Source organism: Halichoeres trimaculatus, unplaced genomic scaffold (assembly GCF_033239565.1).
Source record: "Halichoeres trimaculatus isolate MK-OKI-2021-1 unplaced genomic scaffold, fHalTri1.1 fHalTri1_scaffold_23, whole genome shotgun sequence".
NCBI classification, from domain to species: Eukaryota; Metazoa; Chordata; class Actinopteri; order Labriformes; family Labridae; genus Halichoeres; species Halichoeres trimaculatus.
In genome coordinates, this window is record NW_027437201.1 from 24,082,879 (window position 1) to 24,100,000 (window position 17,122).

Below are 17,122 nucleotides of genomic sequence, written 5' to 3' on the forward strand. Positions count from 1 at the left end.
CAGAAGATTAGAAAAATGTTTAAATCTAAATCAAAGACTTTGAGCATTAAAAAAAAATGTGCAAGTGTGGAGTTGGTAGATTAGCATCAATTTTCTTTAAGATAAAATCAAGCACATGTGCAAAAAAACAAAACAGCTACACTATAAAATCCAGGATATTTTTCCCTTTAAAAGGAATTTCTGCAGGAGTTTTTTTGCCATAGGTCTTCATTTGGAAACAGCCTGACAAGCGATCGTATCTAAGGTTTGAGACAAACTAAAGGACAATTGCAGCTGTGTAACCCAGCCTGTGCTCATGTTGATTGGTCATATATCTGATAGCGCTAGCATCAGGCCACAAGTGGCACTTCTCAGTCCAGCAGAAAAAGATGACCACTTGAGCAATCAGTAGCTTAGATTATATGTGGAGGAGCTGCTCATCAACAGTGAACCAGAAACCTGCCAGAGATGGTGAAGCTCTACCTCTGCTGTAACAGGAAAGCTCAGATACTTTGCACCAGCTGCACAGTATTAAACAGTCACCAAGGATAAATTTTTTAAACTGTTTTATTCTTTTCAAAGGTCCATGAATGTTTACATGTGGATTCACATCCCTGCAAGAAAGAAACCAGAGTTAGTCATGGTGGAAACAGTCTGAGAAATGTTGAAAAAGTTTGAAGTCTCACCGATCTGTTGAGTCTGTCCTTTGCCTCCCTTCACTGGTTCATCCTGAGGAGCCACTTTCTGCTTCACCTCGTAGTAAATCACTGCTGGTTCAGGCATAATCGGGGCGTAGTTCATGTGGGAGGAGACTTCTCTGGCCCGCTGGTAGCCGTTCCTGGTCTGGACGATGTAGGATGAAGCTGGAACAGAGAAGGTCTCCACCTCCTCTTCCTCCTGCTGCACACCTTTAACACCTTTGGAGTGTTTAGACCCCTCATTAGCCACTTCTCCAGCTCCCCAGACGGTGAAGTCAGGGAAAGAGCGAGATGGCATCCAGCCGTTTGGGTTGAAGGACTCGAAGCCGACCCTGGGCAGTGGGGCATACTCGTTTCCAAACCCGGGGCCTTCGAATCTGAAGCTTGGAGCGCCGCCGCTGTAGACCAGGGTTCCTGCAGAGCTGGGGCCCTCAGCAGCACCATCATAAGCAGCGCCATAGCCGCCATAACCTCCGTAACCACCTCCATAGCCACCTCCGTAGCCACCTCCGTAGCCACCTCCGTAGCCACCATGAGTCGGACCACTGTAGGAAACAGCAGGGGCGCTGTAAGTGGCCTGAGGAGCTCTGGCCGGTCTGGGAGCAGCACTCACAACAAAACTGTTGGGTTGATAGCTGGGTGAGGTTGCTCCAGCAGGAGCCTGGTTTCCAGCTTGAGCATCAACCTGCTGGGCAGGGGCAGACGGTTGACTCTGCAGGGACGTCAGGGGAGGTCGGGTGCCATCTTGGGCACCGGAGCGAGGAGAGAGTTCGTCACTGGAGACCTCCACGTAGGGGTACTGGTAGTCTGGAGAGGAGATTAACATAGACATGTTTCAGTTTGACATTTCTCCTGGATTTAAAGTTACAGGGCAGAGACTTTACATCCAGACTCACCATCTGTAGCTGTAGGAAAACAGGCCCCACTGCTGAACAACAGCAGACAGATCCAAGAAACCCTGAAAGACACAGGAACAGAGTCAGCTCCCTCAGAGGAAACCTGAACACACTGGATGTTGCTGAAGCGTAAACCAGGAGCTCACCTCTGAGAGAGACCAGGCAGCATGTTGAATCAGCAGGTTGATGTGGAGCAGCTTCTCCTCTGCAGTCTGCTGGAGGTCTGGAGGTTTGGAGACTGAAGCTGGGTGTGATGCCCTGAGAGCTGCTCCTCTGCTTTTATACTGCTGCTGCTGCACACGCTGCACTAATCACACTCATCACCAACACCTGGAGCACAATCAGAGCCTGAGGAGGGCTCACCTGCTACACCTGAGGGAGGGAGGGAACTCAGTCCTGATACCTTTCAGTGCTGTTTGGTTTTCATCTCATCTAACACATGCACAGAGTCAACAGGAGGTGACAGAGTCTGCATGACCTGAGGAAAACTGCTGTTAATTCATGATGATTGGACTCGTTGCATCCGTTTTTCCCATTGATCTGTTTTTGCTTAATTTTTAGCTTTAATTTTGGTTGTTACTCTACATGGAATGATATTTTGTAAGGTTTTTTTGTAAAATATAATATATATATATATATATTTACAAAAATCTTAAATCTGAAAGATCAACAATACAGGGCAAAAGTGCAACTCTTTAAGGACATGAGTGGACAAAATGTTGTTTTATGACCAAATGAAAAACGATGCTATAAAACAGAACAGATTAATACTTTTAAAACTTTTTAAAAATTATTTTTGCTCAGATCATTCAATACACTTCAGTCTTAATTTAATACTTCAAATACGTTTTTTTAGAATTTAACTCTTTAAATTCTCATTTGATTGCATGATGTCCTTTTTTTATGAAAACAATAAGATATCAAAAGAGTTATTTTTCATATATTAAATGTTGAGGAGTTTTTTATATTTATTTTATATTATTTTTTTTTATATTATTTCATTTTATTTTTTCCAAATATCATGCTTTAACATACATAAGATTAGTATCAAAACTGAATTTGAAGCATTGTTATTTATTCATTTATCTATTTATCTGTCTATTTATTTATTTATTTATTTATTTGCTTATTTATTTATCTATTTATTCATCGTTTATTTATTTATTTATTTATTTATTTTCATATTTTCATATTTTCATATTTTTGTTTCATGTGTCATTTTTGACTGGAGCACAATCAGAGCCTGAGGAGGGCTCACCTGCTCCACCTGAGGGGGGGAACTCTCCTAATGTCTTAGACCATGTCCATGTCAGAAAAACAGCCAAATACTGGTCTGTCATGCTTCAAACCACTCTTATTTGAGAATTTTCCCTATGCATGTGGATGAAGGTATTTTTTAAAACAAATGAGCAGAGGATATTTGTTTTTGTAAACAATTAGCTTCGTGTGGAAGAGGCCTGAGCTGTACAAAAGGAAGTCTTCGGTGCTGGTTTCATCTGTTTTCTAACCATCAGGAGTGTTTTCAGTCAACGTATGATCCCAGACCCTGAACTTTAAACCCCCAGAGTGATTAACCGTGTCTTATCCTCATCCTGCAGATCTGAACAGTCACTTGAGTTTCTCTGGCAGTGATAATCACTTGAAATAAAACACACACACACTGAAAATCAGCATCATGTCACAGCTCGGTGTGTTTTCTCCGAGTGGAGAGCGGCTCTGAGTGTCTCCAGCTGAACGTTCGTCTGCTCCATTTGAAGCTTTTGTTCATGAGCTCAAAGGTCAGAGAGCGAATCAGACAGGGACACACACTCAATCACACACACACACACACACACACACACACACACACACACACACACACACACACACACACACACACACACACACACACACACACACACACACACACCACTTTCATCTGCAGGAGGAGAAAGGTGGGATTGTGTTGGAGTCTCTCTGAAGTCTCTTCAGCTCAGCATCCGTCTCTGCTCAGAGGAGACAGACGGACAAACAAACACAGTTTCTCTTCTTTACCCGATCACCTGTCAGTCAGGTCAGCTGCTCTGTTTACGCAAAACCTCACTGTCTTCAAAAACAATAAGTTCAAATAATCCCCCTGTGGACGGTGTGTGTGGGCAGAGTGAGATGAGATCTTTCTTTTTCTGAGGATTAGCTTTTTAGAAAAATTCTGAGGCCCCGTTTACATGACAATAAATGAATGAATAAATCTTTATTTTGATCATGTAGACGAGGGGTCTTCAACCTGTGGCTCTGGAGCCTCATGTGGCTCTTTGACTCTTGGGCAAAAGTGGCTCCTTGTAGCTATAAAAAATATAATGTAATTTTTTTTTTCTTTCAGAGGTTATTGATGGATAAAGACATTAACACTAAATAAACATATGCATAACATTTTGTTGATTTAAATATGCATCACCTATCACAATGAAGCTTTTATGTTCTTTTTGTAACTTTTGCACATTTTTTTGCAAGTTTTGAAGTTTTTTTTAATTATTTGAAATTTTCAAAATTTAGTAAAAGAAAATAAAATAGATTTTGTCAAAGATTTTGCAAATTTATTTTTTTTTCTAACTTTTTGCAAATTTTTAAAATATTAATTTGAAACCATTTTTTAAGAAATGCAATTGTAATTTTTTTTTTCTTTTTTTTTTTTTTTTTTTTTTTTTACAATTTTTGAAAATTAAGCTTTTGAAATGGCACTGTTTACATTTTTAAGTAATTTATGAAATGCTGGCAAGTTTTTAAAACTTCAAAAATTTTGCAAAATTTTTTGCTCATTTTTATTTTCTTTTACCTTTTTTGCACATTTCTGAAAAATGTAAGTATTATTGAAATTTCATAAATTTGAAAATGTAATAAATTTTTGACACTACATGTTTTACATTAATTCTTGTGGTTTTGCAAATGTATTAAAAATTCAAAACTAAGACACCACATTTGCATTTTTATGAACACAAAAACCTTTTTGTTTAGATAATTATTCACTCTTTTTTTTTTTTTGCTTCATTTATAATTACACCCTTTTTTTTGTCTATATTGTGAAGATAAAGTAGATTTTGTGGCTCCTGAATGACTGTAATCCAGGTAAGCTGAGGTAAAATGGCTCTTTTGAAAGTAAAGGTTGCAGACCCCTGCCTTAAACAGTGAGTAATACAAAAATATGAAAATCAGAAAAAAATGAAAACAAAAAGACAATTTCTCAAGGTTCTCAGTTTATGTGAGTGAAAAAGAGGAAGTAGTGTCAATTTATCCAATCCTTTCTCTTTTTCTTTGCATCCTACCTGGAATAATAACACTGTCTCAGATTAAACAAAAAAAGTAAAACATGTACAGTGGATATAAATAGTTATTTATACAGAAAAATAAAATCAGAATCTTTTTTTGATCAGAGGGGAAAATTTCATTTCAGTGTCATCCCTTCCAAGACATAAACAGTGACAAGGGAAAAGACAGGAGAACCTCAGAGCTGCTAGCATGCCTAGCGCCCCTTGGTAACAGATATGAAATAACATTGGGAGAAGAGAGAGGAAAAAAAAGTTCAACTCCAGAGCATTCCAACAGGGGGCGTAGTTTGAGATAAAGAAAAAACTCAGCATACAGGCACATAAACTTAGCCACTGAGGGGCGCACACGCAGCCTTACTCAGGCACGCGTGTGTCTGTGGGCCCATGAAACTCAGGTGGGCTTGACACAAGTACGAATTTCTACGACTCTGGTAAAATAAACTATCGATCCGACATTTTCTACCCATGTTCGGAGAGTCATATGGCTTTGATGTGCAGAAAGGGTAACATAAGCTTCAGTGTTTAACGGACCCTTCAGATTGCAGACCTCTGCAGGGACAGGATGAGAACTGACGGTATGCAAATCCAGTTTACCAGAGAGGGAAACACCTAAACATATTTGCAGAGAAAAAGCAGCAGTCAAAGTCAAGGTTTTGATTTTTTTTTTATTCTTTTCAAAGATCCATGAAGGTTAACGTGGATTCACAGCCCTGCAAGAAAGAAACCAGAGTTAGTCATGGTGGAAATAGTCTGAGAACTGATGAATAGTTTGAAGTCTCACCGATCTGTTGAGTCTGTCCTTTGCCTCCCTTCACTGGTTCATCCTGAGGAGCAACTTTCTGCTTCACCTCGTAGTAAATCACTGCTGGCTCAGGAAGCTCCGGGGCGTAGTTCATGTGGGAGGAGACCTCTCTGGCCCGCTGGTAGCCGTTCCTGGTCTGGACGATGTAGGATGAAGCTGGCACAGAGAAGGTCTCCACCTCCTCTTCCTCCTGCTGCACACCTTTAACACCTTTGGAGTGTTTAGACCCCTCATTAGCCACTTCTCCAGCTCCCCAGACGGTGAAGTCAGGGAAAGAGCGAGATGGCATCCAGCCGTTTGGGTTGAAGGACTCGAAGCCGACCATGGGCAGTGGAGCATACTCGTTTCCAAACCCGGGGCCTTCGAATCTGAAGCTTGGAGCGCCGCCGCTGTAGACCAGGGTTCCTGCAGAGCCTTCAGCAGCACCATCATAAGAAGCGCCATAGCCGCCATAACCTGCAGAGCCACCGTAACCTCCAGATCCACTGTAACCTCCAGATCCACCAGCAGATCCACCAGGGGAATGGTACAGAGTGAGGTCTACCCCATGGCTGCTGGTAGTGCCTGCTCCTGAAAGCAAAGACATAATTTAATCTGTGCAGAATCAATTCAGAGGATCACAGGACAGAGACTCACCTCCTTTAGTCGCAGGGAAAGCTGCTGTGGAGCCAAAGACCACAAAGCAAATCAGAGCAAACCTGCTGAAACATAAACCACAAAGCTGTAAAAACTTTTCAGAGCTACAAACAGTTACAGCCAACTCTGAATCTGCAGGACTCACCTCAGGAAAACCATCGTGGACCTACAGAAGAAGCTCAAACCAACACAGCTGTTCAGCTCCAGCAGGTTAAACCCAACAGAGTGCTCAGGGCTGCAGGAGGAGCTGCGTGCTCTTTATATCCCTGCTGCACATGCTCAGTGCGCTAATCAGACTCATTAACCTCACCTGGTGTCAGGGAGCAGCCAGGCACTCTGAGCTGAGGCCACGCTCTGGAGCCAGCGTCCCCAATGAGGAGCTCCATCTCTGGGCCCGTCAGGGGTCAGAGGTCGCTGAGACTCCAGACTGACCCCTGACATGAGCACACAGATCTGGTTCAAGAGGCAGACTCTGGATCAGCTTTATGATCCAGACAGAACAGAATGACTGAATTCTTTTGTAACTTTCGCCTCAGACTTTTTAATCAACTTCATTCCTCATCAAAAAAACACCAAATATTTTTTAAAAGACTATTTAACCATTTAAATGCCCATTAGTCGTTTTAATGTTGTTTTTCTCATTAAGAAATGTGTGTGTTGTGTTTCGGTGTAGAATGAGAAACAAATAGATGGATAAGTAAATACACTAAAAAATAAAAAGTTAAATAAATAAATAAACAAATAATGCTTAAAAATCCAGTTTGAATTCTAAAGTATGTTCAAGATGGATATTTGGGAAAAATAAAATAAATTGAAATACAATACAATAAAAAACCCTCCAACATTTTCTGTTTGAAAAATAACTCCTTTAATATCTTTTTTTTTAAATAAAAATAATGACATCATGCAATCAAATGAGAATGTAAAGGGTTAAAGTAGTAAAAAAATGATGTATTTAATTAAGACTGAACTGTATTAACGATCTGAACAAAAATAATAATAAAAAAAGTTTTAAAAAGAATGAATCAGTTCTGTTTCATAGCATAGTTTTTCATTTGGACATAAAATGACATTTTGACACTCATGTCCTCAAAGTGTTGCACTTTTGCCCTGTATTGTTGATCTTTCAGATTAAAGATTTTTTTTTATTTTTTACATAAACAAAAAAAACAAAAAACCTTACAAAATATCATTCCATGTGGAGTAACAACCAAAATTAAAGCTAAAAATTAAGCAAAAACAGATCTATGGGAGAAACTGATGCAACGAGTCCAATCATCATGAATTCACAGCAGTTTTCCTCAGGTCATGCAGACTCTGTCACCTCCTGTTGACTCTGTGCATGTGTTAGATGAGATGAAAACCAAACTGCAGTGAAAGGTATCAGGACTGAGTTCCCTCCCTCCCTCAGGTGTAGCAGGTGAGCCCTCCTCAGGCTCTGATTGTGCTCCAGGTGTTGGTGATGAGTGTGATTAGTGCAGCGTGTGCAGCAGCAGCAGTATAAAAGCAGAGGAGCAGCTCTCAGGGCATCACACCCAGCTTCAGTCTCCAAACCTCCAAACCTCCAGACCTCCAGCAGACTGCAGAGGAGAAGCTGCTCCACATCAACCTGCTGATTCAACATGCTGCCTGGTCTCTCTCAGAGGTGAGCTCCTGGTTTACGCTTCAGCAACATCCAGTGTGTTCAGGTTTCCTCTGAGGGAGCTGACTCTGTTCCTGTGTCTTTCAGGGTTTCTTGGATCTGTCTGCTGTTGTTCAGCAGTGCAGTTTGTTTTCCTGCCATTGATGGTGAGTTTATGACCGAGTGCTGTCTTCCTGCAGCGTTTCTGGTTTGTCTGATCGTTGTTTGACTCTCTCACAGATTACCAGTACTCCTACACTGACGCTTCCACTGATGACACTGCTGCTCAGACGAGCGTGGAGGAGCCTGCTCCTGAACCCACCATGGAGATGTCTGCAGAGGATGAGATGTTCTCTCCCCGCTCAGGAGTCCAGCAGCCTGCAGCTGCCCAACAACAGGCCGGCTCTCAATCTGAAAACCAGGGCCCCTCCGGTTCTGCAACTGCCAGCTGGGCGAGTTATCAGCCGAGCAACTACGGCGTGAGCTCCACTTCCAGAGCTGGTCCCAGCTACTCTGCTCCGGCTGCAGCATACAGCCCGACCTACGCAGCAGCCCCGGCCCCCTCTTACACCACCCCTGCAGCTCATGGTGGCTTCAGAGGTCATGGTGCCTCTGGAGGTTATGGCGGCTATGGTGCTGCTTATGATGGTGCTGCTGAGGGCCCCAGCTCTGCAGGAACCCTGGTCTACAGCGGCGGCGCTCCAAGCTTCAGATTCGAAGGCCCCGGGTTTGGAAACGAGTATGCTCCACTGCCCATGGTCGGCTTTGAGTCCTTCAACCCAAACGGCTGGATGCCATCTCGCTCTTTCCCTGACTTCACCGTCTGGGGAGCTGGAGAAGTGGCTAATGAGGGGTCCAAACACTCCAAAGGTGTTAAAGGTGTGCAGCAGGAGGAAGAGGAGGTGGAGACCTTCTCTGTGCCAGCTTCATCCTACATCGTCCAGACCAGGAACGGCTACCAGCGGGCCAGAGAAGTCTCCTCCCACATGAACTACGCCCCGATTATGCCTGAACCAGCAGTGATTTACTACGAGGTGAAGCAGAAAGTGGCTCCTCAGGATGAACCAGTGAAGGGAGGCAAAGGACAGACTCAACAGATCGGTGAGACTTCAAACTTTTTCAACATTTCTCAGACTGTTTCCACCATGACTAACTCTGGTTTATTTCCTACAGGGCTGTGAATCCACATGTAAACCTTCATGGATCTCGAAACGAATAAAACAAATTGAAACCTTAACTTTCTGACAGCTGCCTTTTCTCTGTGATTATGTCTGGGTGTTTCCTCATTTTAAACTGGATTTCTAAATTCAGAAAAACAATTTCACCTTCATACGGTTCCTCATTGTCTCTCTGCAATCATCTGAAGGGTCAATTAAACACTGAAGTTTAATTACCCTTTCTGCACATCAAAGCTGTCGACTCGTAGCAGCCTCTAACTGTGACCAGAACAAGCCTGATAGCTCTGTGTCAGTGAGTGCACATCTGAAACCAGTTTACAAACTCTGCTTTATTCAACAGCAAGAAAAGACTATTTTCCAACATCCAATGGAATAGGGGAGACTGGGGACAGTTGTGACACTTGCAATTTCTCCAGTTAGGATTTAACTGTTTTTCATTTAGATGGTTTTAGCTGTTAGCCAAGCTAGCTCATCACTACTGCACTCAGGGACAATTCAACAGTGCTCTAGCTTAAATCACAAATCACTTTTTTTTTTTTTTTCTTAAATGAACTCCTGGAGTCTCAATTTCATTTTCTAAATTGCTTGTTACAACTTTACCTGAGTGCATTAGCAATGAGCTAGCTTGGCAAACGACTAAAACATTACCACAAACAATCAAAATAAAGTATCTAAACATAATCAGCATGATGTACATTTAATGACTTCCCCATTATTTTGTAGTGCATACCTGCCTTAACTTGCTTCTGATTGGATAAAGTGCAGGTGTTACAACTGTCCCCGGTCTCCCCTCCTGTCCATTAACAGTCACAGAGAAACCTGAATATTCATCATTTTGAGCATTGGCACAATATTTAAGTACAACACATTCTACATTTTACTCTACTTTTGATTTTTCCCTGCACAGAAAGTGACCCCACAGTAAAACCTGCACTTTACTTTGAAGGGTCACATGACACAAAGCTTTCAGGACCAGCAGGAGGTCAAAGGTCAAGAGTCAGAGATGTATAAGGAGGAACTGAACCAGGCATCACATTGAGTGCAAAGGTCTCTGAGCCTCAGGGCTTCATGGGTCCTGGATCTGACCCGGGATGAGGTAACAGTCTGTGGGTCCCGATGAGTTGAAAGGCATCATGTCCAGAGAGATCTCCGCCTCGCACTCGTACCGCAGCATGGCGGGCAGCAGCAGGTTGCTGTGGTTTCTGGAATCTTCTGAAATGAGCGAAACTTTGTCAAAGTTCTGCTCCAGGTCTCCTCCGGGGTGCTGCGGCGGCAGGGCCGGAGGGAGGAGTCTCTGCGGCCCGGGGCCCGGCATGGCGCAGGCCTCCTTCTGCATGGTGGTGTCATGGTGGTAGGACACCAGCTCGTTGCTGAAGTCCACCTCCTCCACCGTGGAGGTGGAGCAGTACTTGTTGCAGCCCAGGATGGTGGAGAAGGCCTTCCTGAAGTCAGCGTTGAAGGCGTAGATGACCGGGTTCAGGGACGAGTTGGCCCAGCCGAACCACACGAAGATGCTGAAGGTGGTGTCGCTGACGCATGGCGGCTCTCCCAGTTCGTCCAGGTTGCAGAACGGCACCACGCAGTTCAGGACGAAGAAGGGCAGCCAGCAGAACACAAACACCCCCATGATGATGGACAGAGTCTTTAGCACTTTGGTTTCTCTCTTAAAAGACGACTTTAGGCAGCTTTCGTCCTGTGATGACACACGGTGGTGGCGGTTCTGTCCACGGGGCCCTGCGGCTCTCTCCAACGAGGAGATGCGTCTGATTTGAGTCTGGGCGATGCGGAAAATACGCGTGTACGTCCCCACCATGATCACCACGGGGATGTAGAAGCTGATGAGGGACGAGGAGATGGCGTACGTCTTGTTCAGGCTGGCGATGCAGTCCTCTTGGCTCCCGGCTGAGGAGGTGTCTGAGTGCGTGCGGTGCCAGTTGAGCTGTACGGGGATGAAGGAGATGAGGATGGAGAGGGTCCACGCCACGGCGATCATCAGGAAGGCGAACCTGCGCGTCATCTTGCGCTCATACTTGAAGGGGCTGGAGATGGCCCAGTAGCGGTCCATGCTGATGATGCACAGGTTGAGGATGGAGGCAGTGGAGCACATGATGTCAAAGGCCACCCAGGTGTCGCAGAAGCGGCCAAAGAGCCAGAACCCGGCCACCTCTGACACCGCCCTCCAGGGCATCACCAGCACGGCCACGAACAGGTCCGACACCGCCAGAGAGATGACAAACGAGTTGGTGACTTTGGAGCGGAGGTGCCGAAACTTGATGACCGCTGCACACACCAGCGTGTTCCCCAGGAGGGTGGAGACTATGAGGACGCACAGGACGCAGCCGGTCAGTGCCCGGAGACTGAGACCGCCATCTGGCCTGGGACTGTCTGCCCCAGCTGTGACCACCTGGTGCTGACTCTGGTGGTTGAACTGGTTTTGCTGGTCTTCTCTTCTGCTCTCGTTATACACACACTCCATGGAGAGAAATCCAAACACCCTCTTCAGGCTTTTGCTTCTCCTCATGAGGCTGCCCCCTCCTGTCCACTCCCACCTGCACGCCGCAGCAGCTTCAGCCTCTTCCCTCCTGCCCCGGGCATGAAGACAGAAACACAAACTCTTTCTAGAGCTTCAGAAACGAACCAAACTGGAACTTATCCCCGCTGGAGACGCGCTCAGAGACTCCGGTTTGTCCGCTGCTGAGTGCACAGAGTGACTGCAGCTGCAGACTACGACCCTCAGAGCTCTTCACCCTCTCCATCCTGTAACATATTCATACTCACATGAAGAGCGTTTCCACGGACTGATCTCACTGTTGTCTTATTTCAACAAGTGTCCTCCTGAAAAATGACAATCTCAAACCTTCTGATGTTGGAGAAAATGTTCACTTCTGTTTTCAAAAAGGATTAGTCAATAAAATAAATACATTTGAGTTACAATAAAGTCAAAATAACAACAAAATACTATCGCAGGCAGAAAGGCAGAGCACCACGAGCATGATAAAATCTCTGAATGAGAAGTTTTATCTTGATGTTTTCAGATTTGGAAATACACAAGACTGAACGTTCATCAGGCTTTTATTGTCTCAGTGATGTCAGGGAGCAACAAAAGTGAATCCTGCCCTCTAGTGGACAGATCCTCACTTTACAAAGCAGCTGAAACAAGACCCCATCAGCTTTAACCGGAGTATCCTGTGACTAGCACATATCCAGCTCAAATCTAACTTTTCTTTAATATTCTTTAAGACACAAATTTAAAATGTCAGTCAGTAAATAAGAAAATGCATATTCTTATCTTTACATATACACTACTAAAGTCACATATTCATTAAACTTCCATCAGGACAAAGTATTTCAATCTGAAAGTTAAAACAGGCTGTAAATGATTTCAAAATTATTACAATTTGCTTTCATTTACAATACCTCAAAGCTTTTGGGGTAACTGGGACCCTTATTCAAGATTTTGGGTGAATTTAAAGTTTTTTTGGTATTAATTTTTTTTTTTTAAATTTATCTTTATTTTTTTTTAACCTAAAATTTTAATCACGTGTTACTTTTTTATCTGGATTACTTTTATTTATTCTTTTTTAAAATATATTTATATTTATATATTTTTTAATATTTAGATATATACTTTTTATAACTGGGACCCTTATCCAAGATTTTGAATACATTTAAAGTTTTTTTTTTTTGGTATTTTGATTTTGATTTTGATCTGTTTTATATATATTTTTATCTATATTTTTTATATTTAGATATATACTTTTTAAATGTTCTATTTATTTTTTTTTTGCAATTTCGTTGTACTTATTGCAATGACAAATACAGTTCATTTCTATTCTTTTTTTTAAAAATACCAAATTATTATTATTTATATATATATATATATATATATATATATATATATATATATATATATATATATATATTTATATATATATATATATATATATGTATATATATATATATATGTATATATATATATATATATATATATATATATATATATATTAATGAAATATTTATTTTTAATTTAAACACTGTTTTTAATCCTTTTTATAATAATAAAATAAATATGGTAGGTGGGGTAAAAATGTGTTTTTATGGACATACTCTGGTCTCGAAAGGGTTATGTTTACAGTTGGAAGATGACGTCAGTGTCAGCTGTGCGTCGCGCAAGCGCTGTTCCCGTGCACGCACGTGTGTGTGCGTGTATGTGCCTGTCAGTGTGCTTGTGTGTGTGTGTGTGTGGATGATTCAGCAGCTCGTGCAGCAGCAGTCAGTCACAGCAGCTCGTCCTCTGCTCCGGGAGCTATACACGGACACCAGGACGCTTTATGGACATATTAACAGCTGGCCGTTACCCCTGCGGGGTGAATCAGTGAATGGGAGACCCCGTGGTGTTCGGTAGTGTTCGCTAGAGTTCGGTGGAGTTCGGCTGTGTGGGGCGCTCACAGGCCGGAGAGCGGCAGCGAAAACACCGCAGCGGGACTGCCGTGTCGCCTCCTCACGGCTCCTGGTGGATTTACCCTCCTCTATCAGGACTTTTTAAAGCCTGGTTGAGTATTTCAGACCGTCTTTATTTGGATTTAACAGGAAACCATCCCGTGGGACAGCCTGCAGCCTTCATTCATCCACCTCCACACCGACATTTCCGCATTTTGACGGCTGATGCTCCGTGTACCCGGCAGGTGAGTCTGAGCCTCACACCGAGCAGAGTCCTCTCTATTACACACCAATGTTACGTAACACATATTAATACACATGTTTAATGCCACATACATGACCAGTGATTAGCTTACAGGTGAAACTGAAACGGAAGCACCTGAACAGCTGGCTAACGGCTGTTTCCACACTGAACGTTAACACTTAGTGCTTCTCGGAACAGCAGCTAGCTTATGTTATACACACACAAACACCCGCAAAAAGCTATTTACTGTAGGCTAATGTGTCTTTAAAATCTGTATATTCATATTCAAGGTAATAATAGCCTTATAATACTCATATAAACCCATGTTATGTCTTGTAAAGGGGACGATTTGTACCATTAAAGCTAATGTTTTCTTCAAGAAATGACTCACAGCAAATATAATGTTGTACAATAATGTACAATCAAAATATAAACACTGAAAAAATGTGTTTCATTCATACATTTTACACGTTTTTATCTTATTTAGGAGTGAGATTATTATTGATCATGCTAAAATGGACATGTTTCATTGAACTTTGTTAAAGGGTTACACAGAAAACACAGAGTAGGCTACTTCTTTATTTATTGTGTGGTTTTGGGGCACACAAATTCATAAAACAACAGAAAAAAACAGACATATTAAAGTAGCCGCTGAAAAAAACAAGCAAAACATATCTTACATTTAGGGCAGGGGTCTGCAACCTTTACTTTCAAAAGAGCCATTTTACTTCAGCTCACCTGGATTACAGTCATTCAGGAGCCACAAAATCTACTTTATCTTCTCAATATAGACAAAAAAGTGTGTAATTATAAACGAAGCAAAAAAAAAAAAAAAAAAACAAAACTAAAAATCGAGTGAACAATTATCTAAACAAAAAGTTTTTTTGTGTTCATAAAATTGTAAATGTGGTGTCTTAGTTTTGAATTTTTAATAAATTTGCAAAACAATGGGAAAGAATGTAAAACATGTAGTGTCAAAAATTTGATACATTTTCAAATATATGAAATTTCAATAAGACAAACATTTTTCAGAAATGTGCGAAAAAGATAAAAATAAAATAAGAAAAATGAGCAAAAAATTTTGCAAAAATGTTAAAGTTTTTAAAACTTGCCAACATTTCATAAATTTCTTAAAAACTTAAATAGTGCCATTTCAAAAGCTTAATTTTCAAAAATTGTAAAAAAAAAAAATTAATTGCATTTAAAAAATGGTTTCAAATTAATATTTCAAAAATTTGCAAGAACAAAAAATTTTTTTTTTGACATTTTGACAAAATCCTTTTTTTTTCTTTTTTTTAACTAAATTTTGTAGATTTTAAATAATTGAAATACAAAAAAACTGCGAAACTTGCAAAAAATGTGCAAAGTTTACAAAAAGAACATAAAAGCTTCAAAATGATAGGTGACCCATATTTAGTTCAACAAAATGTTATGCATATGTTTATTTAGTGTCAATGTCTTTAATCATCAATACCCTCTGAAAGAAAAAAAAAAATCAATTACATTTTTTAAAGCTACAAGGAGACACTGCCAAGGAGTCAAAGAGCCACATGAGGCCCCAGAGCCACAGGTTGAACACCCCTGATTTAGGGTATTTGTGTATTTCCTGTCTAGAAATGGCCCTACTAATCACATTCTTACATAAGCTGTGTTTATTGTGTGTCTGCTGATCTATCCTTGGAGTATTTCATTGTTCAGTCAGAACACTGGAGTTGAAGCGTCTGCAGATAGAGACGACCTCAGTGTGTCAGAGAAGCCAGAGTCCATGTGAGGAATGCTAACAATGCTAATGACTGTTTCAGCGTATACACGCTCCTTACGTCTTTAACTCCAGTAATCCCATTCTAACATTCCTCTGGTTTCTCTCCAGTAATCCCAGTTTGGCCTCTCAGCGCTGACCGCAGTGAGCAGATTGCGTCTCCTGCAGGTTTTGTGTTGAGTTCCTCAGGTTCTACCTGTAACCTGGTTCTCTGACAGCTGCAGAACAGGAGCTGGGTCCTGAGGGATCCTGCTGACACTGGGACTGATCTTGTTTTAGTCCATTATAGCCTGGCAGAGGTCCAGTTGGTTCCTCCATCTGTGTCTGGTGTTTCCGCTCTGCTGCACTGTCTGAGCTGGGTGATTGTTCATCCCGGGGCTGCTTCAGGCCCGGCTGAGACGATGAATCTGGTCTTTGACAAATGAAGTCAGAACATGTCACAGATTTCCATCATAGCTCTTAATCAGTGCGGCTCTTTATCTGCGAGCCCACGCTGATAGGAATGGATACATTTCCAGTAGGGCTGAACAATTAATCGAATCTAAACCGACGTCGCAATGTAACAGAGTGCAATTTTCAAATCCCAGCGTCTGCAATTAAAAAAAAGTTTCATGTACACAGACCTTGAGGGGACATGGTAACTTGTGCTCCTTCTTCCTTAAAACCAGCAAAAATCTCCATGCTGTTTTTTTCTTGCAAAAATATTACACATCTACAAGCCTGAAATTAAGTCAATCAGTTAATATTCTTCTGTGATCGTGACAGTTAAATGAAGATATATTATTCATATCAATTCATGCTTCAATCTTTTTCATGTCATCATAACATGTAGGCCTGGCCTTTATACTATAGAATGATAGAGAATGATTTATCAATTGTTTTTAACAAATAATGCAAATACCCCCCCCCCCCCCCCCCCCAAAAAAAAAAAAAAAAAAAGAAAAAAAAAAAAGAAAAGAAAAATAATACAAAAATAAATAAATAAATAAAAAAAAAAGAAAAAAAAATACATAAAATAAAATAAATAAAAATAACAGTAAACAAATTGCATGCTAAATCGCAATTGCAATATTGGTCCAAATAAATCGCAATTAGATTACTTTCCAAAATCGTTCAGCCCTAATACCCAGGATGGAGACTGGAGCCAGCTTCATGCAGCTCTGGACCTTGACTTTAGCGCCGGGTTACTGCAATAAAAACGTGACGATATGATGCGTGCATGTGTGCAGGAGTTCTTATCTGTAAACTTACAAGATAAATCTACCTTTATCCAGAGAAACTGCCTCCATGCAATCTTGATTTCAAACTAAGCAGAGCTCAACAAACACCACTTTCTAATCAACTGATGTTTTCCTGCAACTCTTCTATTAACACAACCTTCCACTTGAGATAAAGACGATGCAAAGTTTGGGTCCAGATGATCAAAATTTAACTCCTCCAGATTGTTTCTGAGATCATAAACACCTTGGTTGATGAATAATTAGTGCAGAAAGTGCTGTAGCACCTCTGCAGTCAGAGCAGGGACTCACCTGTTCCTCTGCTCTGTTTGTTGCTCTGTCACTGATTT

At 41.5% G+C, this 17,122-nt stretch overlaps 4 protein-coding genes and 1 long non-coding RNA gene across 8 annotated transcripts in view; 2 read left to right on the forward strand and 3 right to left on the reverse strand.

Annotated features, from left to right (window-relative positions):
* Nucleotides 1–1,402: 1,402 nt before the first annotated feature.
* On the reverse strand, nt 1,403–1,846 carry LOC141785242 (uncharacterized). Its single transcript, XR_012597510.1, has 3 exons — nt 1,720–1,846; nt 1,574–1,635; nt 1,403–1,484 (listed from the first exon to the last, which is right to left on the reverse strand). It is a non-coding gene; the product is annotated as an uncharacterized LOC141785242 (long non-coding RNA).
* A 3,687-nt stretch (nt 1,847–5,533) lies between these two features.
* On the reverse strand, nt 5,534–6,555 carry LOC141784691 (uncharacterized). Of its 2 annotated transcripts, none has more exons than XM_074662524.1 (4): nt 6,459–6,555; nt 6,314–6,375; nt 5,657–6,247; nt 5,534–5,585 (listed from the first exon to the last, which is right to left on the reverse strand). In XM_074662524.1, exons 1-4 carry the CDS (start codon nt 6,470–6,472, stop codon nt 5,578–5,580), a joined length of 675 nt encoding a protein of 224 aa, XP_074518625.1. In that variant the 5' UTR covers nt 6,473–6,555; the 3' UTR covers nt 5,534–5,577. The 2 variants fall into 2 exon arrangements, with proteins under 2 accessions (XP_074518625.1, XP_074518624.1); XM_074662523.1 differs by having other exon boundaries at nt 6,314–6,378; nt 6,459–6,551.
* Nucleotides 6,556–7,834: 1,279 nt separating this feature from the next.
* On the forward strand, nt 7,835–9,171 carry LOC141785259 (uncharacterized). The gene is made up of 4 exons (XM_074663450.1): nt 7,835–7,958; nt 8,043–8,101; nt 8,175–9,035; nt 9,108–9,171. The coding sequence occupies exons 1-4, from the start codon at nt 7,936–7,938 to the stop codon at nt 9,113–9,115; spliced, it is 951 nt and encodes a 316-aa protein (XP_074519551.1). The 5' UTR covers nt 7,835–7,935; the 3' UTR covers nt 9,116–9,171.
* Nucleotides 9,172–10,178: 1,007 nt separating this feature from the next.
* Nucleotides 10,179–15,563, reverse strand: LOC141785497 (D(5)-like dopamine receptor). Its single transcript, XM_074663837.1, has 2 exons — nt 15,532–15,563; nt 10,179–11,469 (listed from the first exon to the last, which is right to left on the reverse strand). The coding sequence occupies exons 1-2, from the start codon at nt 15,561–15,563 to the stop codon at nt 10,179–10,181; spliced, it is 1,323 nt and encodes a 440-aa protein (XP_074519938.1).
* LOC141785077 (serine-rich coiled-coil domain-containing protein 2-like) overlaps nt 13,339–17,122 on the forward strand; it is a 30,993-nt gene continuing 27,209 nt past the window's right edge. For all 3 annotated transcript variants that reach the window (XM_074663197.1, XM_074663200.1, XM_074663199.1), the window contains exon 1: nt 13,339–13,797. The gene's annotated coding sequence lies outside the window, so the exon portion shown is untranslated. The remainder of the gene's footprint in view (nt 13,798–17,122) is intronic.